General features: G+C 37.5%; 1 protein-coding gene across 2 annotated transcripts in view; it reads left to right on the forward strand.

Moving 5' to 3' along the window:
* Nucleotides 1–24571, forward strand: part of JPH1 (junctophilin 1) — an 86318-nt gene that overhangs the window by 35619 nt on the left and 26128 nt on the right. For both annotated transcript variants that reach the window (XM_031050619.2, XM_031050620.2), the window contains exon 3: nt 17644–17762. In XM_031050619.2, coding sequence (XP_030906479.1) covers nt 17644–17762 — 119 coding nt within the window. The remainder of the gene's footprint in view (nt 1–17643; nt 17763–24571) is intronic.

The following is a 24571-nucleotide window of genomic DNA, read 5'->3' on the forward strand; positions in this document are numbered from 1 at the left end:
CCATGAGGCATGAAGTCCTTGCACATATTTCACAATCACACAAATAGACCACAGAAAGACTTTGTTGTAATGTACTGATCCTTTTTTGTTGGGGGAGGGATACAAACAATTCCAGCATTTGAAGCAAAAACACTGTGAAAGAGAAGCAGCTGCTTCATGGTTTGTTGTTGCATTTCCCTGAGTAACAAACCCAGAAAATAATTCTTCCCTGAGTAGGAGCAGAATGACCCAAGACTTAATGGCCCCCAGTACCAAAAGAAAAAATGAGTAGTCTTTATACCAAGCTCTTTCATTGCTCAGCCTTCTCATTTCCTTACTTCTTTCCTGAAGCTTGTAGTTTCAAGTACTTTTTTAGCCTGCAGTACTAATGAACTGGTACCAGGAACTGGCTGCACACATGAGACATTCCTGAGTGCAGGAATGGCTGGCTGAGACTGGGGGAAGAAAAGATGGTTCCTTTCAGCTGTGCTCCTCCACAGTTTTAAGCATACACGAAACTGTAGCCTAGCTTTATCTGGATTTTTTGTCCTACACAGTCCCTTAAAGGGATCTAATGTGTTCCTTTGTTGTATGAATGTAATCAGGAATTTGATGACCTGGAAAAAATGTATTCAGGCAAAATGCCAGCCAGAGAAGAGAATCCTCTGCACAGTAGGACTGTGCACATGGGATCTAGTATTTCTTTCTGTATTATTTCCCTTTATAATAATTGGGGTTTCTTTTAATGCTTCAGTTGCTGTTGTTTCTGAAACCATGCACACATTTATGCAGTATAAAAGATGGTTCAGTAGAGGCAAACATAAAACAAAACCACATTTGCCACGTAAAAGGGCATAAGATAACTGTTCTTCCTTTCACTTGAACGTGTGAAAGTGTGCACAGGTTGCCCTCTTTAATCTTGCTAAATTCTACTTGGTTTCTATAGCCAGTATTCTGTTTATTTTGCCATCTGTTAATTCAAATGCCTAGTTCTAAATTCTGCTGCATGTAGTGGTAAATAGATTTTGTGGCTATGACATCTGAAAAATAATTCTAACTTATTTCTTAGAGGTGTTGAAAAAGATTAGAAAATACAGCTACACTGATAAGTTACATATTGTTTATTATTGTGCAAAAACATTTAAGTTAAAAAAACTATTAAGGTTTTTATCATCTTATGTATGAATGTGCTGGCAAGGAGATGGTGTTCTCTCATTGCCACTCATATAAGGAAAGATAGGCAAAGAGGCTGTTGTTGTCTGCCAGAGAGTATCTGTTGCTATAGATTGAAATGTATAATGTCAAAAACAGTTTAAACTAGAAATGATAACTAGTGTTTAAAAAAAAACAATAACAAAAATAAAACAGCAACAAAAACACCTTTCCTCTGAAGTCCTCTGGACATACTGAAGAATTGCAGTTCTGTCTTCTACCATAAGTGTTGTGTTTTGTCTGGGTGAATGTAGTTCCAACCCTAAATTCAGAAACTGTCTTTAATTCTTTTCTTGCCTTCATAATTCACAGGGAAAAAGACAAAAATTGTCCATACCAAAGATACACATACTAAGGAATTTTCTAAGCTGTACTGTTTAGGGTTTAGATTTATTGGTAAAATTTGTTTGAAGATACATTTTTTCCTGTTTGTAAATCTTATTTTCTTCACCTTGACTCTTGTTTCTCCACAGATACATTCTCAAATACTTTAACTTCTTTCTTATGCTGCTTTCACAGCTTAATTGCTGCTGAGCATATTTTATTTCCTTACATACCTGTTTGGCTTCTTCTCTTTTAACATTTCTGTTCTGACACAAGCTTGACACCATTAAGAGGGAATACCATTTTCAGGGAACTTGTTTAGATTACGTGTGCTTTGTTCTTCTTGAGCACTCTAAAAAGAATGTTGTCTGAAGGATAACAGAAAAACCATCAGACCTTTCATAAATATTTTCATCTGAGGTTAGTGGCACTGCTTCTGTATCCCACAGTCTTTCATCCCAGCAAATTATGAGAGGGAAACATGATTTGCTCTGTCCAAAAAGCATTGTAAGGGAAAGAAAAGTAAGAGTTTTCATTAAAAAAAAGAACAAAACATACACCTGATCTGTAATAAGTAAATTAACAGACGACACCAATGTAGAGATTGTTCTCCATAGCTAAAACACTTTTTAGCTGTGTAAAATTTTCTAGATATAAAATATTCTGGATTATTCAGATTTCTCCCTGTTACTTTCAGGATAACAGTGCTTTTCCTTGTGTGTTTTGAAAGTGCTTGGTACAGAAGGCAGTTGGGTTACGGATTTACTCCAAATTAACTGTTATATTTTGCATGTAAACTAAATCTTATTCTGGAAATGTTTTCATGTTTAGGGTAAGAGACCACTGAATAAAGTAGATAGATAATACTAGAACTGTGGTTACCACAAAGAGCATTGGACTGTAGACGGATTTAGAGATAATACGTTAATTTCCTTGAAAGGACATTAAGATAAAGAAGTTATAACCTGCAAAGAAATCTGAGTAGTTTTAGTTGTGACATTGCTACTACTAAGAGAAAAGTTAGAAGTTTCTATTGATTATTAAACATAATGCCATATTGACACAAATAACAGCCCTTTTTTCTTTTTTTTTTTAAATGATAGCATATTTAAATTTCTGAATTCCAAACTTCACATTTTCAAAGTTTTTAATTCATACGCTTTAATGCAGAGATACTGTAGGAGGAAAAGTAATTAGCTGGAGGTGGACGACTCTTTGCTTAATTATCCCATCTCCAACAGGGCTAAATTCAACTCTGATGTAACACCAGCAAAAATTTTATTCACACAGAAGCAATGTTCAGTTGCAGCACTGCAGTATGTAATGCTCCAGTCTCAACAGATGGCATTTCTTCTTCAGGTGTGTGTCACTTTAGGTGTGTACCCTCTTCAGGGAGATTAGACATGGGGCTATTCTGTTTGTTTTTAATAGCAGCATACTTTCTGAACCTACACCTAGCTTAGCCTTTTCATGCTTCCATGTAGGGTATCATAGTATAAGGTGTCTAAGGCCTCCATGTAAAAGGATAGCATAGATGGGACTTACTTATTTCCCTCTCACTATCAGTGGGAGAACGGGATGAGTATTGAAAATGCTTGTTATCAGCTCAGATGTTTGCAAAACCTTCCAGAATTCTGTCTGTCCTGACCTGGTATTCACTGGTTCAGATGCCCTTGCCCAGATTCCTGAACTGAGGAGGTAAGAATCTGCATGCTTTAAATTTAGTCCACCATGCAACTAACATACTCTTCCCTCTACAACATTAAAAAATCAATTATTCTTTTGCTAAGGAAAATCTGTGTTTAGATATTTCATATGCCTACCCTTATCTGCTGGAATGCGCAATATGCGAGATTCATGACTGAAATTCTGTCTTCTGCAGCAGCTCATGGCCTCATCAAACCTTAAAGTAAGCTCCAGCATTTCAACTGTAAGCAATTAGTGTCCATTAAGTACACCACGGAGCAGACTAATGCCCAACTGCCGTAGCAGAATGTCAAAGAATAATAAAGAGTTAGCAACATACTGATACTCTTACACCCTGCTGAGATAAAATTTTCGGAATGACAACGCCACTGGTGCTCCCAACATGGACATCAGTAGCCATAGTTACTCCAGTATGAGTCTCCATATTGATTCCAGTTACAGATAATGATGTTCAGCCACTAAACCTTGTGTATCACTGGTTATGAGATAGCAGTTAGCCCAGATACAAACTGTAGTACCAGTACATTTTATACAATGTACCTGGAGGAGGTTTGGCTTTCTGGTCTCTGCCCTTCTCGCTGGACAAGGGCCTATTCCCCCTTGCTCAGCATTCTACCCAACATCAGCCTATTTGGCATCTAATGGGAGCATCTTGTGAGTGATACTCTGGATTGACTGAAAGCAGGAAATTCATCTTCCAATCAATTGCTTTTTCACTTTTTTCAGGCACCATCTTTTAGATATTGGTCGAAAGTTGGCTTCCTGTTATGCTCTGAGTCTTTACCACTGAGGAGTGTGTATGTGGAAGAATTTGGTCTTATAGTATGTTGTTAATGTGTCTGGAGATTCCAAAGACTGAGGCCCACATAGATGGTTAACATCTTAGGTGTCATGTCAGCTTCTTATTCATGCAGGGTCATTTTCGTCATTAATGAGTGATGCTAAATTCAATGGAAACACTGTAGTGTAGTTTTATCGTCACCAGCCAAAGACAGGCATGACTAATTTATAGAGAGGGGCAAGAAAAAAAGCTTGAATATTTTTACAGTGACTCCAGCTGAGGCTCCTAAGTAGTATTAGTTGTACAGAAGGATTCTGTCAAGCAAAAGCACACCTAAGGACAAAGACCCCAGACGACTTGACCTTTCTCTGAGGAAACTATACCTCAGCTTTGCTAAAGCTGTTTGGCTGACTTCCACATCTTGCTGGCAGGGAATCATCTTTTCATACAGGGTGAGGTGACACCTTGTTCTCTTGACAACAAAGAGCTCAATTTTGGTGAAACAAAAGGGTCTACTGTTAGCCAAGTAGCTTTGCGGGAAGAAATGTACACACTGGATATCCCAGCCATTTATGGCTTGGAATGTGTAGCTGTGTAGCTTCAGGTGCTCTGGAGGAAATGGGACTTTTTTAGAGCTCATGATTCTTCAGTGTGTAAATTTGGTGGCGTATACTCACCAAAAGAACTGGGACCTCTTACTCTGGGCAGTGGGGGACTGACACATCTGCTAACAATTGCCAAAATAATTGTCCCAGCATCACAGACGGAGTCTCATGCCAAATATTCCTGAGATGCTGCCACAGGAGTCAGCCTTCCTCTTATTTTGACAATATTCTTGCTTCTGAGACAACCCGACAAATTTAACAAGAAAGTAGAGATCTCTTTTTAACCCACACTAGAAAATATGACCCTTCAGACTCTGTCTTTCCCTCTTCCCTCAAAACTAATTGTTAGGACCTCAAATGGTTGGGTCCTTAAATATAAATTTTTCCTGTCCAGCCCATTCAGTTTCAGCCTTCCGTGTCAGAGATGGCTTTTATTTCCTTTCCTTTGCCAAAGATTTCTTTCTTTCTGAAGCCTTTTTCAAAGAAAATCAACCTTTCTTCACAGAAGATCTGTAATTGAGGTTCCTGTTTTTTTGGCACTGGAAGCCGTGTATTTTCTCAAGGTAGATAAGAAAGGCTATTTCTTTCCTGTCAAAAAAAAAAAATTCTAAAGTTGTCCCAGTGCTATCTCACTTGTAGGCTGTTAATACTTCATTTTATCGTATCATGTTCAAAGTCTAAGACTGAGTCATTGTTTGCGGCATTTCTATGAAGATAATGTATGATGTACCTGAAATTACCAGTACAGGATGTTGCGTCTTGAACTTTTCTGTGGTGCTGTCACTCTTTATAAAATATATGATGTATTTATAATAAGGAACTTGCTTTTGTTTTTTTACCTAGACACAAGGTGATGAAAAAGAACTATAGTTCATGTTGTGACTTGTATGCTCTCTGCCCAGATACTATGGAATTGTACAGCCCTGTGGTTTCAATTGCTATTCATACCCATTAAACATGAGAAGAGGGTATCGTTCTCCTCTCCAGTAATGGCTCTTTTAGTAAACTTACAGATAGGTTGAATTTCTGCGTGTAAGAATTCCGATTAAAGGACATAAAAATCCTGGACCTAAGAGCTCCTAAAAGCTTTCTTTGTATTTCTTCCATTCTGTGGAATTCCACCTTGATGGTCAGATAGCAATCTAGTTTCCATGTTGACCCTTCAAAAAGAAGTCAATTTGCACCCTATTTTCTCAACAATTTGAATATTCAGTGCACTACTTTGCAACTAGACAGGTTAGCCATTCAAGAAAAAGAGTAAATTGCAAGACTTTATAGTTGGACTAACTTGCATGAGAGTTAGAAAAAAACCCTGCTGCCAGCACATTTCAACTTACATTAAAGGAGCTCCACAGAATTCATTGCAAACCAACCCATTAGTTTTGCAATTCTTTTCAGGGCTGTATTTTATAGCACAAGTTTTCTTTATCTCAGCAGACCTTTCACCACACATCTGTCTCACAGAGAGTGAAAATGTTATTTATTTAATGGATTGCAGAGTAAGTCTCTATTTGTTACCAAGTGACTTCTCCTTTCCAATGAGAAATCACATTCCATGTACATCCACTTGCTGCCAGATTGTGCTCGTGCCAGGGCAGCAAGGCTACTTATGGAATGGGCTCTCATGTTTTATTAAATATTGGCAGCTAAGCATAATAGGAGGTCAAATTCTATGTTCAGTAGACATACACTTCATTAATAGATATAGCTGAAATTCTGACTGTAGTTCACTGGGGAGAGATTATTATTGTTATTATTTTGCTAATTATGTAAAATAATCTTATAATTACCTTGCACTGATCATCTTGAATTACAAATACTTCAAGGAGGCATATGTTTGCTTCCCCTGCTCTTCCAGTGGCTCTTCAAGAATGTCCTCCATTACTCCTTTAAGCCCCCAGTAATGTAGGCTTCAGCAGAAGAACTGAGGCAAGACTGAAGCCTTCCCTGCTGCTGACCTTCGTTTTTCCCCCATGGGAGTCATACAGTAAGGTACAGATTCAGGTGAAGGTAGATTTATAGGGACTTTAGGAAGGACCATCTTATATTGGTACACAACCCGACAAAGTAAGTTGTTGGGGTTGTTTGGCCTCCTTATAGCAGCCTTTCAGTACTTAAAGGGGGCCTACAGGAGGAATGGTGAGGGACCCTTCATTGGGGAATGTCGTGATAGGATGAGGGTAATGGTTTTAAATTGCGATCTGCAATTTAGGAAGATAACTTATTTAAGATACTTTACAAGGAGAGCTAGGTTTGAGGCTCAAGAATTGCCTTCCTCTCAGGGCACCAGATCTGAAGACTGCCCCTTAGTAGGAACAGCTTTTTAATGGATGTGCGAGTACATAGTATTGCCTAATAGAAGATTCTTGTATTACCAGCTGCTCTGGTATCAGAGTCATGAGAATCAGTAAAACCCATCAACCTTTAGGTAATCTGGCAGGTCTGGTAGATCTGTGTTTCTGTGAAGAGAGGAAAATAAGACATTAGGATTGATTATTTTGTGACTTACTTCCTTCTTCATAGCACGTAGTCGTATTTGCACTAAAATTCAGCTGTTAATGGTGCAGAAAAGAGAATATTTGCTTTCTAGAGAGTGGGGGAGAATGCCAAGAATCCAGACAAGGACCGTAGTAAGGAAAAAAAAGAACAAATACACCACAAGTGGCTACGTTGAGAGGGTCTCAAAACAGTAGGCTTCGTAAGTCTGCAGTAACTTGTTACTGTCACAAATGATTACTGCTAAATGTGTAAGAGTACAACAATGAATCCTTAGCCTTACCATGCAGATCTGCATATCTTCAGATGAATAAAGCAGTCAAGGACTGCTTTAAGCAGGACTAAATAGGCTGCTGTGAACCCTCAGCAGTCTCTGGATGCTGCAAAAGCCTTTTGGGCATCTAGGAAAGATAATCAGCCCTATGGGAACCAGCAGAGAGCAGTGCCTGGGTTTTCAATTTTTGTGGTAGCTGATAGGACATGCTGATTATTTATTCAAATTGTGTTATTGTCAACATTCCAGTACCTACAAAGGGTACATATATACAAATATTTTATTTGGGAAGGGGTATGTGTATGAGTGAAGATTATTTTGCAGCTGTGAACTGTGGTTGTCATAAACCCAGGTTTTGCATTTCCTTCACACTGGAGGTAGCAAAACCTATGCAATAGCTGTCACCTGCTCTGTGCCTGAAAGGATCTGACGTTACTTTCAGTCTGAAGTGCCCTTCAGTTAAGAGGAATTACATGTTTACAGATAGAGGATCATCAAAGTCTTTCCTTAGCTTGTTCTTATTATTCAGACTCTTGATGTTTAATATATAATACAAGCATATCTGCCAGCCTGGAGAACAGTCAAATCATATACAACCATCCCTACACTTGTGCACTTGTCTTTAATGGAGAGCTTAGGTCTTTTGCTGATTAGGCTGTTCAGATATAACACATCAGTGTTTTCTGTTATTCAAGTATTTCTGTGAATTTTTTTTTAACAGTTATCTTTAAACATGTCAGAGAATTTGTAACAACTGAAAACAGGAAAACTAACCCCAGAACGGTTTGCTAGACAGTTTTCTCTCAGTACTGTTCTTGTAGACATCTGGCACCTGATGGGGGAACAGAAATGAACCACGCAAAGAAAGATAAGCCCAATTCAGTTTTGGCTGTCAGACTGCTAAGGACACAAAGATTGAACACATGCCTTTAAAAGTATGAAAATACTAAAGTTCTGTTTCTCCACTAGATTTTAATGCTCAGAGTTATTAAAAGAACTGTTAAAGAAAAAAAAAACATTGCCACAGATTATTTGCATTCATGTCAATATGTTTGTTATTTAAAGAGCTTAATCACATAACGTTCTTTCAGTTATAAATGCCTAAATTGCATTATTGTATCTCATAAAAAATTGTTTGCTGTTATGTTGTAGATATTTTTCAAGCCTCCCCCAAACTATTTTAGATTTAAACTTTATCCCATGGTCATTGTATCCTTTCTATTCTTATTGGTTATGAAGATTTCAATTCCATACTATTGTTATTATTATTTTGAGAAAATGGCAGAAATAAATGTGTGTGCTGCAGCTTTTGAAAGATAAATAAGCACCAAGTCAGTAAGCCTGAAGTTGTGATTTTTTCTTAGTATATTTCCCTCTGATAAGCACAATAATCAACTTTTTCTGTTCTGATACCAGAACTATAACCTAATAAATGAGAAACTGCCAAAATCATTTAGGAAAAGCATGAAGCATATTCTTAGAAGTATTTACATTCGGGCAGTTTATGTTAACATTTTTGAAGCCAGCAAAACCCACAGACTTTGAAGTAAATTTTCACTTTTTTTTTTCTCTGTAATTTCCTGTGTTGTAATTGTCATGTAACCAGTGTGTTGCAAGTTATATATATTATGATGCAAGGAGAGATCAGATACTGGTTTGCATTATGTATTTTGCTTTACAAATGCTTTTATATTCTTTGATAAAATATCTGGACATTTCCTGCCCTAAAATAAAAAAAAAAAATCCTTAAAAAACTGCATCAAGTCGGTACGCAGGAGAAATTAAGAAATACAGACATTGTCAAGGATGACATCTGACATAGTTTTGCATATTAATAGGGCTTTCAAAAGTTTTGTAACTAGAATTATTCTAACAAAAAATGATTTAGTATATATTTTTTATAGAAATCAACAATTGATTTCATACTTTCTGGTCTCTTCCTGTAAGCTGTTCCTGGTTTTCATCTAGCTGTATCCATGGGATGATGATTTGCTGTTGCTTTCTTGCACACAGTTTAGAGTAGCTACCAGGTACTGGTGTTGATGATAGCAGTCATCATACATGCTATTTTATTTCATTTGTTCCAGGTAAAGAACAGGGTTAAGGCATGGGGGAAGTACAATGCACTAAAACATACTGTAGAAATTGTCTGATTGAATGATTACAACAGTCCATGTATTCCCATTTCCTTGAGCAGCAATTATACCTTCTAAGTGCAGAATGCTTATTACGTGGGGTTCTTTTCCTTGAAGCTCATATTTTTTGATGAAGGGAAGAGAAACATATTTATCTCTTTTTTTCTTCCCTTAACTGTGTCATCAAGAGCAGCTGAAGCTCAAGTGTACATCTATTTTGTTTTATGCTTCCAGCTAGATTCTGAAGCTGTCTTCAGTCAACCAATATAATTGGCTTTGGTGATTAGAAACATCAAATTTGTTGCAGATATTCCTTTACCCCTTTCCAGAAAAACTGTCTGCAGGAATTAACATTATGGGGCCAGGGAACTGGAAGAAAATACTGCTCACTAAGGAGACTTAATAATAAAATAGGATATACTCTGTCCTGTAAAGTAGCATAGACAAATGAGCATCAAGATTTATACTTTTCTGTAGATGTACTTAGCACTTAGTGACATGAACAGATACCAGCAGTGAATCACCATTAGCAAAAATGGGGAAAAAATACTGTAAGTACAGAAGTGTTATTTTCCCCAAATTTCCCCACAGGAAAACTTGTTTTCTGCTTGAAATTTTGCTGTTCATCTTGCTGAAATTGAAGACCATCTTCAAGATTTCTGTGCCAGTGGTAGGGTCAGGTACAATCAATATGAAAGCAAAACTTCATTCAGGCTCCTGCTAGAATAATAGGTAAAATTGAATACATCACATGAAGAGACAGCTCTGTTACCCAGGGGCAGATTGTCTGGTGTGTACATAAATAATGCCAAGCTAGTGAAACACCTAAGGTGAGGGGAAGTTCCATGTAAATGCAGCTTCCCTAGCCATGCTTAACAGCAATTTAAAACCGCTTTTTAAATTCAGACACCTGCATATGAGTCTTTTTCCAAACAGGTGAGCAGGAGTGAAGCCCTGAAAGATAGACTAAGGAAATTGAACTAATTCGTCTAGATTGTTAAAGGTGAATTTTAAGAAATACTTTACTTTTCATGGATGCTGTCCTTCATTCACCTTAAATCTTTCTGAACTGCTGAGTACACATGGGACTAGTGTAAATTACAGAAATGTGTACCTTCAGTATGTCTGAGTTGCTAAGCAGTGCTGGTTTTATTGATGTGAGCCACAGAGGTCTAAAGCAGAATGCAAAGAGATTGTGTATCTTGTCATAAGAAGGGAGCTGATCATAGAATGGTTTGGCTTGTAAGAGAACTTAAAGATCATCTAGTTCAAACCCAGTTCTTCTACAAACACACAGACTGGTGTTTGCCATAGGACTTTTCATATATTGGTAGGCACAGCAGAGCATGTTCATGCTGACCACTGCAGGAGTCCAGCATCTACACAGTTCAGAGGAGTAAATTGTAAATATTTCAAGTTCTTTATTTTTAATGGAGTAAGAGGGAGTGCCTCCAGTGAGATGATCAGAGCACCCATGTCAGATGTCTGAAATACCTAGTATAAACAGTCCCTAAAGCATCTAATCCTACTTCCTGTAAACAAAAGACTGTGCCATTCTTTTCTCAGAAAATGGATTAAAGGGGACTTTTAGTACTCTGCCTCATATAATTTTAAAGACTCAGAAAGATCTCTCTTTTTCTCTGTGAAATATACCCAAAACATTTCAGGATTGACTATGCCCAAATTCAGTTTTTATCATTGGACCAGGTAAATTTTTATCTGAAACACCTGTCTTCCCCATTTGTCTTCCCCATTGTTTCTTCACTAAAGATCTTCAAGAAGTTTAAGTTAAAAATTTTTCTTCTTCAAACCTGTTATTCTGTGGTCCTGACATTTCTTTTTCTTTCTTGCGACATAGATGAGCTGGGCATTATTCCGTCAGTGGTTTTACGGAGTCTGAATTATGTAGTACAGCAAATTCCTAGTTATACTTGATTTTCATCTCTCATATATAAAGACCACATTAACCTTTCTTTTTGCTGCAGTGTGTGGGGCTAGTCAGATTATTCTCATAAACTTTCTATGCTACTTTCCATAACAGTCTCCCATACTTGCTAGATGTTTAGTTTCCCAGTATTCTGTTTTGTGCAGTGGGTTTTGGAGTTATTCTCACTGAACTTTAGATTACAGTAAGCTTTAGGTTACAGCAACTTTAGGTTACAGTCATTTGTCCACTTGGCATTTTTAGAATTCAGAAATTGTGTAATCTGCCAACTGACCATAGTATATTTTAATTTGTATTGAGACATCATGAAAGTAAAATATTAAACAGCTCTGGAGCAAGATTTAATTCATAAGATAAAATGCACACATCAGCCCTTTTCTTTGTAGGTCTTCTACATTAAGCTTTGAGATAGTCAGATATTTAACTTTTAATCTGTTTTGATGTGCCTTTTTAATTCCATGTAATTTATGCTATTTAATTAAGTTGCCATAAATTCCAAAATCAGAAACCCTGAAAACAATCCAAGGATGTTAAATCAAAGCAATCTAGATAAGATACAGGACCCATAATCTTTACATGTGTATGAAGTGTTTGCAAAATGGCATTTGGCTAGCCAGTCATTACCCCCAGGTTATTTTTTATCCAGGTCCTAAAATCAGGTGGGACATTTGCCAATTGTAAGGAATTTCCTCCATTTTTAAGACGTTGTTACCTATGGATTAGAATTTTTTTCAGTTCTTCTAATATGAGTTTGGACTGGAAAAAAAGAAATGGCTTTATGGTGGAAAGGCGGAGTTTTCAGAAGCAAACTCCACTAGGCAAGATGATACAAATCAATGTGCAAGCAGTGTGTACATAATAGATCTGCTTATGCTTCACTGCATGAGACTTTACTGACAGTCCAGTTCCTGAGTGAAGGAGGTGTGGCTGGTTGAAACTAAAATCTGTCAAAGCACAAAGGGGATATCAAGTACTTTGAAGCATTTTAAGTTCAGGGTTCTTGACTGAGGAGATAATATCTCATTTAGCCAATTCAGTACGCAGCTTACGAGCACTTTTTTCACTGGCATGAAGCTCTTGTACTGCAGTATCTCTAAGTCAGTCTTTTCTCTCTGTTTCCAAGATTCCCATTTCTCGCTGGTGTTCAGTGACCTACCCTCACTTCTATGTTACAGCAATGAGTTGCTGAGAGTGATACAGCCAGCAATTCTTAGCTAGCTCTACATAGTTGTGAACATATATTTTTAACCCTAGCATAGCAGAATATTGTTTTTCAGCCAGTATTATCACTGAAAGAAGCTGAGGAGGATGACTGGCCTACTTGTTAAATGGCAGCCTCTCACTTGCACTGTTAAAAAATGCATATGCTAGATAATTCTCTAGCATTCATTACTGATATGTATCAGAAGAATATGGAAATAAAATGGGGACAAGGAGAAAATTGAATTGCTGTAAGAATCATTCCTTAAAGTTTTCATCTCCAGCTCATCTTTTCCTGGAAGTGCTGTTGTTTTTTGTAGCAATTTATCAGAGCTCAGTTTTGCAGCATTGAGCTTCCAATAGACAGAAAGAAATGGAAAAATGTTGGGTAGCTTCATACCTGGAACAAAGCAACAGAATATTCCTTGTTTTCTAGAAAAAGTTACTGTGGTTTAGAATTAGGAAAATGGGAAATATTTTTTTATATAATTACAGTTTCAAAAAAAATGATAGAGGTAGTGATCCACAATATGTAATGTTACTCAGACAAATCTGATAGCTTTCATTAATGAAATATATCTCTGAGAACTTCATGTAGGTTTATCCTTTACTGCTTTTTTACTATATGGAGATCTGTTAATAAGTAAGTGTTAAGATTATTAAGGATAATTTAGTAGAAGCATAATCATGTTTCATAGATTTGGCAAAGAGAAAACAGAATTATTTTTATCATTTGAAGAAATAGAAAGCAAGCTCCTGGAAAGCATTATGCTGGAAACACTGTGTTTAATAAAAGCTGAAAAATGAAACAAAGTAAGCATACATTGCTTACATTTTTACTTGACTCTGAATGAGGTAGCATTACAAGTGCCTTTGAAGGATACCATGGAAATACAAAATAATCTGGAGAGTGATGGGCCTTCTAAATGGCATTTAAATTTAGATAAACATTGCATAATGCATACCAGACACATGGCATTATATATAAGCATTGTTGCTGCAGAATGCTAGATAGATGTTTAAGCTCTTCAGTCCTCAGTACTCCTCCTTCAAGTCACTTTTCAGACTGAAGTAAATAAAAATCTGATTGTGGTATTGCTGGAAGGGGAGACTGCTTATAAGAAACCCCTGACTGCTCAGAATCTCATGTGTATAGCTTAGATGATGTAGTGAAAGGAAAAGGAAGAATGGCTTTAAACTGACAGAGGGGGGATTTAGATTAGACATTAGGAAGCAATTCTTTACTATGAGAGTGGTGAGGCACTGACACAGGCTGCCCAGAGGAGCTGTGAATTCTCCATTCCTGGCAGGGTTCAAGGCCAGGCTGGATGGGGCTTTAAGCAGCCTGGTCTAGTGGAAGGTGTCCCTGCCCATGGTACGGGGCTTAGAACTAGGTGATCTTCAGTGATTCTGTGGTATGTATATGTTTACCTACCCAATCAAACACAGAAAAGAAAGGTTATCGATATTGCAATTGGTTGTCCTCCAGTCTAGAAAGTTCAGGCTTCTTTCAAAATCAGACCTCCCCTTATGAGTCTGAATAAAATTTCTAACAGCAAAGTCACTCAGCCATTGGTCCTTCAGCCCTTGTTCATTGGCAACAGAGATTGGTATATATAGGAACACAACATGCTATCACCAGGTACCAAAACTCTGCATGAGCTTATAGCTGTGGGTTCCTCTTTAATGTAAGTACAGTTTGATTTCTGCCATATCTCAAGATGCAGCTTTATTTTGTCCCTGTCTTGATTGCATTTGCCACCATTGTGGACTCATTAGCTAGGTAGTAGATTGTTCCTCTGAATATAAATTTGTCTTGGTTTAAATACTATCATTTTATATTGGTTTGAAAGCTTTCAAGCACCTATTTGAGACATTACATGGAATATTAATGGTAGGATGATATTTTTGAGTAAATACACAGGTAAAGACACATGGCAGTTCAAAAGTTAGTGACGTGTATTGTGTATTACAGTTTCTGAGATTGAATTTTTACAAAGGCCTGCCTGTTCACAGCTCTCCCTTACAAATTTATTAGCTTTCCTTATAAACTATTCAAAACTAGCATATTTTTCTCCAGTCTCTGATAATAGCATTCTAATATCTGTGCAAGGCAAAATTAAACAATTACAAAATGCAGTGCCAAGCAGCACTGTCAGCAGGTAATTTGGAAAACATGCAGACAAATCAAGTGTGGAAGTCAGAATTAAAAACAAAAAAAAAACAAAATGCAGGAAATTAAATAGCAACAGAAAAATTATTTGAGTGTGCAGGAAGTAAAAGAGATTTCTCAACATGCAGTTTCAAATTGAGATAATAAAGTACATACTGATGAAGTTATTAGTAAAGCATCCAAAAAACATAATAGAAAATAATTCAGTTAATGCCTGTGTTCACAGGTGAAGCAAGGTGCTCATGTTCTTTTCACATTTGCCATATGTTGTTGGTGATTCTTGCTGAGGAAGCCGTCAGGGAAGAATCTCAGCGCAGCCATGTGCAAACCCCTCTTTCACTGGTCAAAGGCCTGCTCAGATGTGCCTTACCCTCCTGGGCCTATGTAGTTCCTTGTGCTGTGTCATCTCTCGGGACAGTGCAGCACTGAGCTCTGCTCAAGTGTGTCACTGAGACATGCTTTGGCAACATTTGTGTCTGAACAGTTCCTCCCTTTCTGGTCTACTGAAACTCCTGACTTTGCTTACAAAAGGGGCAGAATAACAGGAAATTTGAGCTGGCAAAATAGGTGTGATTTAAGGTAGTGAAGGAAAGCGGTGCTCATTTACCTTCTGTTTCATTGGCTTCTTCCTACTGTGATGTACTTTGCACAGTTTCACTAGATTATTTGCTTATGTCACCATTTAATTCCTTAACTAATTGATGCTGTGTGTTTGAACAGGATGTGTGATTTGCTTCTTGGATAGAATAATGCAGAAGTTCACAGGCATCAATAAGGAACTGTACTATCCTGGCAGTATGTTTTCCTGATGCTGGTTGTTTAATATATTAGCTTTTAAAATGTCTATTGTAGTGGGGGCAATAGTATTAGACTGTTTTTATATGGGGATAGTCTGGTTGTTCTATCATCACAAAAGGATGATCAGTGTCTAGTCTATGTGCAGACTACGTTATTATCTCACAAAACACTGTCCCAGTGCTAGGATTGCTTCATTAAGTTTATGCTACATAGACATAATTATTCAGGAGCTAAGAATAGCTCATCTAATTGAAAATAATGATTACAGAGAAAGAGTGGGTTTGATTACTGTTACTAAGCAAGCACATACTGTATAACCATTCATGGACTGCACAGAACACATATGGGGTAATACAGTGTTTTTGTTTTCATTAACAGCTTCTTTTCTCCACCCCAAGTACAAGTTGAAGGTGTTACTGCTTATTTGCTGGTTTGGTTTTTTTTTCAGGGACCTGTGAGAAGGCAGCATGAGCAGATACTTATCCAGTAAATTATGACAAGCTAAGCTTTGAAATAACATTCAACATTTATCCCCACACACATTTAAGGGAGGATGTAACTTAAATAAATCTTCTCCAGGCACCACAGATGAAACTGTCTATGTGGGGGTTTTTTATGTCTGTGTTTATACTAGTACCCTTCGGGATTAAACATCCTTTTAGAAATGCAGAGTCTGCTGTACTGTTAATCTTCTGGTGCTCATTCTGGTTAATGCTAACATTTAACTCTTGCTTCATCTGAACCACATAGAACTCTTCTGTATTCCTTGAAAATAACACTGAATTTTTACAGCGAAGTTGTTGAAAGTTTTCATTTATTTGATTGCTGTTGGTTAGTATCATCAGGCACATGGGATCGAAGTTGCTGCTACTGTTGTCCTCGTACCCATTTTTCTTCTTACTTAAATGTCAGTTTTCTACTAGAATGTTATGACAAAATTCCTAATATCATGAAATTCAATATTTCTGGTTTAGAAAAGTTAGTATCTCTGGAAGCTGGAAAAATCTCTGCCAGTTTGCCATGCTTGGCTTCCCCTCCATTCTAACGAACCAGTTCATAGCTTTAGGCTATGTGCTAATGCCGTGGAAGCACAGAGAGATCCCTGCCATCAGGAATTTTTAAACAGATGACTGTTTAAAAAAGGAAGTGGGGAGGGAAGATGGGACAAACAGTGATGCAATCCCGCAGTCACACAACTATCAACTTGCACAGTCTGGAATCAGAGGCACTTGCACAAGCTGTTCTTAAGACTTTTTAAGAGCTAGTAGAAGGATAAAAGTGGAAGCAAAGGGCAGATTACAAAAGTATTCAAACTGTTGTCTTGACTTCAGAAAAGTTGCCTTTTCATATGGTTTTGGATTTGAAATTCAGTGAGCTACAAGCATTTAAAACTATTAATTCCCTATTTATACAAATGCCTATTGAAGCATCAGATACATTTTCCATCCCATTGCTTTTCAACATGGTCTGATTGTGGGAAGATTTCTCTTTTTTTAGGCCAACATACCTCAGATTTGCCCTTCAAAAAATTTTGGATGGCATCCAGCAATGAGCGTTAACTTTGACATGCTGAAAATGCTGTGGAAATGCATCCGAAAGTCCTCTTGACCATTGTGTATCCTGATTTCAGAGATCCCTGTTTAGAAGTCAGTGTAGTGGCCCAGTCCAACCTTCTGTACACTTCTATGCACATTCTGGTAACATGTATTAAAATCATAATCCCAGGTTTTGGTCACATACTATTTACTTCTATTTAGAAATCTGTATTATAAGCTTGGGCTGTAAATTTTGTACCTGCAGTTAAATCTGATACAAGGATGAGCAGGACTAAAGTACTGAGAGGAATTATGTGTAGATTCCAAAATACTTTAACTGATTTGCAGTTACTTACAGCAAGCGAGCATAAGATGCACTCTTACCCATATATTGTGTGGTAGCTGAGGACAATAGTCCTTTTGCTTGCATGTTATTGATGCAACTTATCTGCATCTAAACTGTTTTCTACTCCGTACAGAACTGCACATGCAAGAGCTAAAGCTGACGCTGCGGATCAGGCTGCTCAGGCTGCTCGCCAGGAATGTGATATTGCAAGAGCAGTTGCCAGAGAACTTTCACCAAATTTCTACCAACCAGGTAATTGTAGATTGGGTTTTTCTCTGTCTGGTTTGTGTTTTGTTTTGTTTGTTTTGTTTATTTTTATTGCAGAGAAAAGGTTATGAGTTAAGTTAAAAAGTTGGCTTCAGTTTGAATGTTTCATTTGTACAGAAACAGTAGTCATGTGTAAGTCATGAAGAGTGGAAGAGTGTACATTGCTAAAGGAGAGTTGTTTTCAGTTTTTAATCATTTGATGACTGTTGCTTTGTGTAAAAACAGTTGAGTGTCAAAAAACAGTATCAAGCATGCAACTTTGCCTCAAATTAACAGCTTCGTCAGGTCAGTGCCAAAGGCAGACTTCAGAGAACATAAATCAACAGAAAACTGAGTTATTTCTGTAATGTGTTTATTAGGGGAAAGATCCTTAGCTTTTTACTGTCCAGGCAAATTTTTGACAGTCTTGGTTGGGTAAGGCCTGAATTCTAGAGAATGCTGTATCATTACACATACTTAATATATGAGGGAATCTTTCCATGTTCTGCCTGTGCTGCTCCATGGAACATTAGTCCCATACTCAAGGTATCATAGAATTAAGCCTGTGTCACTTGTGCCATCGTTGCAACCCATTTTCACCTGCCACATGGTTCGGAAAGTTGCTATAGAAAGAAGCAAGGTGGGTTTTGCTTTGGTTTTCTGGTGTCTTTTTATGAGGTTAATATTTTTGTGTACTGCAGTGCTCCTTAACTTAAGATTGCATAGATAAAATGGAGTTCCATTAGCCAATTTAATGTCTATAAGTCTGTCATTTAACCTGCAAACCTATTGAGTCATATCTCATTACTACTTTTTAAGGACTTGCCTGAAGTTGTATGCTAATATAGATTATACGTTTGACATTCATTTTCACTCACTGTCACCTTCTGCACATCCTTGTTTGAGGCACAGACCTGTTTATTCTTAAATGTACCTATATGGTGGATGCAGGCTAATATCATGACCAGCAAAATCAAACAACATTCCTCAACATTTTCTAGCAATTCATAATTTCCTTCAACTTTTAGCATAAATGACCACTGTATGTAAGTTCTTAATAAATTGTTATTGTCAGCGTAAAGAATATTTGGTTTTATTTCTAGGTATTTGGTTGTAGAGAGCAATATGTGTTTAGAGGTTGCGAGGGCTCAAGCACTCTGTTTAGCATGTAAGGCAAGGACTGGTCATCTCATGCAGGTTACAATCTCCATTCCCCATGTCAGTCTTGCACTCTTTCTTTGTACACATCCCGCTATAAATTCATCTGTCTTGAACATGGCTATTGAGACTGTGGGCAAAGCTCAGCAGAACTATTTCCAGTAGTAAAAGTTTACTAGCTTTAAAATAGTATCAATATGTACCTTTCACTGTCAGAAATTACCTCAATACAGCCTCTCCTGTGGATTTACATTAGTGGCCTATACTAACTACTGATACCCATCACCTTTTTTTATTTCATTCTTCCATCAACTGATGACCACCAATTTTCATAGGATCAACTAGGTTGGAAAAGACTTTTAAGGTCATTAAGTCCAACCTTTACACCATGACTGCCAAGTCCCCTACTAAACCATGTCACTGAAAGCCTCATCTACATGGTTTTTTAACACTTTCAGGGACGGTGATTCCACCACTTCCCTGGGAAGCCTGTTCCAATGCCTAATCACCCTCTCAGTGAAGAAATTTTTCTAATACCCAGTCTAAACCTTCCTTGACACAGCTTAAGGTCGTTATCACTTGTTACTTGTCCTCTCTCCTGTACTATCACTTGTTACTTGGGAAAAGAGACTAGCCACCTTATGTTTCCATTCTCTTTTCAGGTAGCTGTAAAGACAAATTTATAGCAGTAGTTCATCTTATCAGTCATGAGTTAAGAAGTCATAAACTTAACCATGCGAAAAACAGGGGTCCTGTCAGAGGAAAGCTTGATAGATAATAGAAGTAAGAGGGAATTAAGGCATTTGGAGGGAAAGCATTTCAAAGCTGCCAAACCTCTGAAATAAAGAAATGGCTAGAGTACTCGAGAGAAAACACAAATACCTGATGGCATGAATTTTGGCACCAAGAAATCCCCCATATCAAGAATTTGTTAGGTGGCTTTTTGTGCTTCCTGCCACAGGATGTGAAACAGCATTGCTGACAAATTTGCTGAGATCTGGAAGGAGGTGTGGCATTCTTATTTTGCTCTCATTTAAACTTCTATTCCAATTACAGAAGGGAAGTGTTTGCCCAAATGCAGCTGTATATGCATATATGTAACAGAACATTTCTCAAAGTTCACTTACTCTGTTCTTTGTGTGGAAATGTCTGCTATGTCTATCAAAAGATAAATATCTCTTTTGGAGTCTAAATTTTAAATTACCTCAGTATTTTCATGATGTCAAAATATAGCATATTTATACACATTTGAAAGAAAAATTGTTATTTCCATTGCTTAAATAAGATATCAAGATAGTAACTGAATTTCAGTTATCCCAAATAAGCTTCAGCAAAACACCAGATTCATACATCATCGTGATCCTTTGAAATACTATCATGTCAAAGATACTTTGCATCACCAGTGTTCACAATGCCCTTTTCAGATACATTCTGAGTGGTACCAATTAAACCCTGAGACATACCTGTACACGTACTTCCTTACTTAAGTTTTCTCAGGTGTCATGTTACGAGTTATGGGACAATGTTATAATTTGCTTTTGTCATTTATGGTAATAAAATATGTATTTTTTTAGGCATGTACCTTCACTCACACAAACAGTAGTAAATACCCGTTTCTCAGATGGCATTTTTCATATGTTTGAATGAAAACAAGGTAACCATTATTGCTTCCAGATAGCAACTTCTTAGGTTTCTTCTGTTGCTTGAGCATTTTATTTTTACAGTACCTTTATAATTTTCTGTTAGTGGTACTAAACTAATAATAATAAATATTAATAAGTATTATTAATGATTAATATTATGAATAAATTATTAAGTATTAATAAGGTAATAATAAATATTGCCTTTCAGTCCCATAGCTATAGTTAAGAGAAAGCTTTCCATTGTGTTAAATTGTCTTGAAAAGAAGTTATTAGGGAAAATGTGATTTTTTTTCTCATTACTTGAATTGCTTAGTACAGTAAGCAAGCATGCTCACAGCAGGGAATATATGTATGTATGTAGTATTAAATTATGTAGTATAAAATTATGTAGTATATCAACAAAAGTATATAAAAGTGTGTAGTGTATCAACAAGTCTCTTGAAAGAGAGGCCAAAAAAAAGAGGTGAAATACAAATACTTCTCTGTAAACACCAGTTAAGCATTTTAATTTTTCTTTCTGTCTTTGTGATCTCTGCATTACCTGTGGCCTAACTCCATTTAAGTATACGACAATCTTTTGATAAAGCTCTTAAATTTCAGATTCTTATAAAGGAAACTTCTGGGCCATATAGCTTAGTATTACACACAGTTTATAAATACAGTGAATATTCATTACTCATTGTACCATGACAGTTTTTATTTCCCAATTACTTTCTCTCACATTTCAATTTTATGTTCAGTAAGACATTCAGTAGAAGCTGGCAAGAGGTTCTAGCTTTGTAATGTACTTTAAAAAGAGATTGAAAGGAGAACAAAGTGGTAGGAAGCAAAGTAGCATCCATCGAGTAAGAATAATAATGTCAGCCTGAATCATGAATGCTGGGGTACCATGGAAATCTTGAAATCCAGCTTTCCCAGTAATTGATTACATTACATATGCATATAAGGAAAGAAAGGGTGATTGAAAAGGTCAGTGCCATGATGTAAGGACTTGCAAGGTTGCAGGGAGCTGGTTTTCCCTAAGCTTGTTCATGCTAGTCTCAGGCTGCTGCTTTTGCTATAGCAAAGATTTCACTAGTGATAAGCAGATATGAAGATGGTATAACTTTGCAGAGCCCTACTAACAAGACCATACATTTTGTAGATTTAACAAACCTTGCAGTCTTTATAGAGGCCATACTTCACTGGCCTTTTTATCACCAAATAAAATTAATTTTATCCATCCCTCTGGGCCCAGAAGTCAAAACACAGCACTGCACCAGCTACCAAGAAGAAGAAAAAATTACTGCTACTGCTGAACCCAGGACATTGAGAAATCCCAACTTTGACCTGTTTGCTTCCTTAAGCAAATTTGTAGATATGTCAAAAAAGAGCACTCCAGGACAGGAAACAAGTGAAACGTGAGTCATATCCTTATTCAAGGGAGCCATCCAGGGACAGTTTGAGATTGTCTTTGCTTAGAGAAAAACAAAAAAATGTGTTTTGTGTCTCCGGTTAAAAACTAGAGAAGGGTAAATGACTAATGGGAGCGTTATATCAAAGATGTAACAGAAAATAAAAGCTTTTGGCACCCAGTAAAAAGGGGGAATATTGTTCTAGTCTTGCACAAGGTTAATGGATCCTTTGGCTTGCCCATTCATTCTAAATTCCATGGGCCATCTCTAGGATATAGTGTTGTAAACACACTATCAGGAGATGAGCTAAAGTATGAACTTGCACAGACTGGACAGCTAAGCCATAACTGTCTGTGTTCATATATATCCTGCAGCAAATGGATACTGCTCTTTCATTCAGTGTGAATGAATAACATGTGATTAAATGAAAGTGGGGTAAAACTACTTTGCTGCAGGGTAGAAGCAGTCTGGGCAGCTTACCATGGAGCAATTAAGGTCTGTAAATTCAGATCTGAATTGTCTTATGGCAGATTATTTGTCAGGCCAACCAGCTGCCAGATGAACATACATGGCTCATCAGAACAATTCATCCAGCTTTTGACCTCCTAAACAAGGCATGAGAGAAATCAAAAAGCAGTTTATCAGTTAACACTCTCTGAAGAGATGAGAAGAATTTCTTTAGGTGAAATATATGAAGAGAGAACAAAGATTTTCTAGTTAAAAGAATTAAGAATTTGTCAGGTTTTAGCAGTATTTTTTGCTATGCTTGGTTACTGTTTTAGCATCAGTATTAACATGCTGTAAATACTTCAGAAATAAGCATTTTAAGCTTCTCATAAGGCAATTTCTAATGTCCTCTAATGTCTTGAAGAGCAGCTGTGGTTTACATTCTGTTGACCTGGGGTGGTTGTCCATAGCCTCAGAAGAAAACACATTCTTCCCATCTTCCTCCTCTCTGCCATCTCCACCTCCTCCAGTCACAAAATGCAAACTCCATATGGACAGGAAAGAGAGATTTCTGCCTGATGCTAATTAAGTGGAATGTACTGGCTAAATGCATATGGACCAGGCCAGATATTTTTATTTTAAAATTGCAATGAGCATTTTGCCTGATTAGTTACCAGCCATGCCATCAGTTTGTGCCTTAAAGCATACGGAAGCTCACTAGTTATTCTTAGTCATACAAGAGCCTATTCATTTTCTGAAATTATTTGACATATGGCTTAATCATCCTCACACAACTGTTGTCAGGATTCTTGCTATGGCATCTTTTCTCTACAGTTTATTACTTCCTTCCTCTTTCCACACAACTCTGGAGAAGCCAGAGCCTATGGAAGTATCCTAAGGCACTTCTGTTGTATCTACTAATCAAAGAGAGAGGGTGTATTAGAAGAAAATATATCAATCTCAAGCTTTATTCTTGTTCTCCCCTTTCCTTTTATAACTCCTGACACACTGGTCTTCACGACTTGACTGCCAAAATTATTGCTTGTCTCATCAAACCCTAACTACAGATGTCCCTACCCTTCCACATCTTTCCTCTTGCCCAGGGGGAGGCCTGTCCAGCTTGCTGGCATTCTGCACCTTTCGTGCCCCACAGCCATACACACATGCTGGCTCAAGCCACTCCTCAAGTGTTCCTGCATGCATCTGGGACAAGAGAGTTTTCTTGGGAGAAGACAAAGGAATGAGAGACAAAGGAGCCTTAATTCTTCAGGGTGCTTTCTTAGTCTCTCCAAGATACTTTGAGTCACATAATCACATGATTTACTTGGAAAAAATTGTGCATAATGGAGTTTGAGCAAATTGACTTTTAAAACTAATAACAGAGAACCAGTTTCCTGTAGAGGAATAAAGCTGTTATAATCACTGTAATTTTCACAAGCTTGCATTAAGTACCGATCTAGTTAATTTGCATCTAGATACAACTTGTGGTTGCTCAGTAAAGGCTATAGGATATGACTACAAAACTGTCTAGATAGTAATGCAGCTATCCTGGACTAGCTTTCAGTGCTGCCTCAGCTGTGTTGCTATCTTGAAGTAGCTTCTTGTATTCTCACCTAGGTATACCTGTCTGAGCTGCCATCATGGGATCGTTAATTACAGGTATGACCTTCAGAGAAAGTGGAGTGTTGTGTACAATTCTGGTGTCCTCAACATAAAAAGGACATGGAACAGGTTCAGAAGAGGACCACGAGGATGATCAGGGGGCTGGAGCACCTCCCATATGAAACAGGCTGAGAAAGTTGGGGCTGTTCAGCCTGGAGAAGAGAAGGCTGTGTGGAGACCTCATAGCAGCCTTCCAGTATCTGAAGGGGGGCTATAGGGATGCTGGGGAGGGACTATTCCTTAGGGACTGTAATGATAGGACAAGGGATAACAGGTTCAAACTTAAATAGGAGAAGATTGACTATAAGGAAGAAATTCTTTACTGTTAGGGTGGTGAGGCACTGGAATGGGTTGCCCAGGGAGGTTGTGAATGCTCCATCCCTGGCAGTGTTCAAGGCCAGGTTGGACAGAGCCCAGGGTGATGTTGTTTAGTGGGAGGTGTTCCTGCCCATGGAACTAGATGATCTTTAGGTCCTTTCCCACCCTATCTGTTCTATGATTCTAAAGAGGT

Source organism: Melopsittacus undulatus, chromosome 1 (assembly GCF_012275295.1).
Source record: "Melopsittacus undulatus isolate bMelUnd1 chromosome 1, bMelUnd1.mat.Z, whole genome shotgun sequence".
Taxonomy (NCBI): Eukaryota; Metazoa; Chordata; class Aves; order Psittaciformes; family Psittaculidae; genus Melopsittacus; species Melopsittacus undulatus.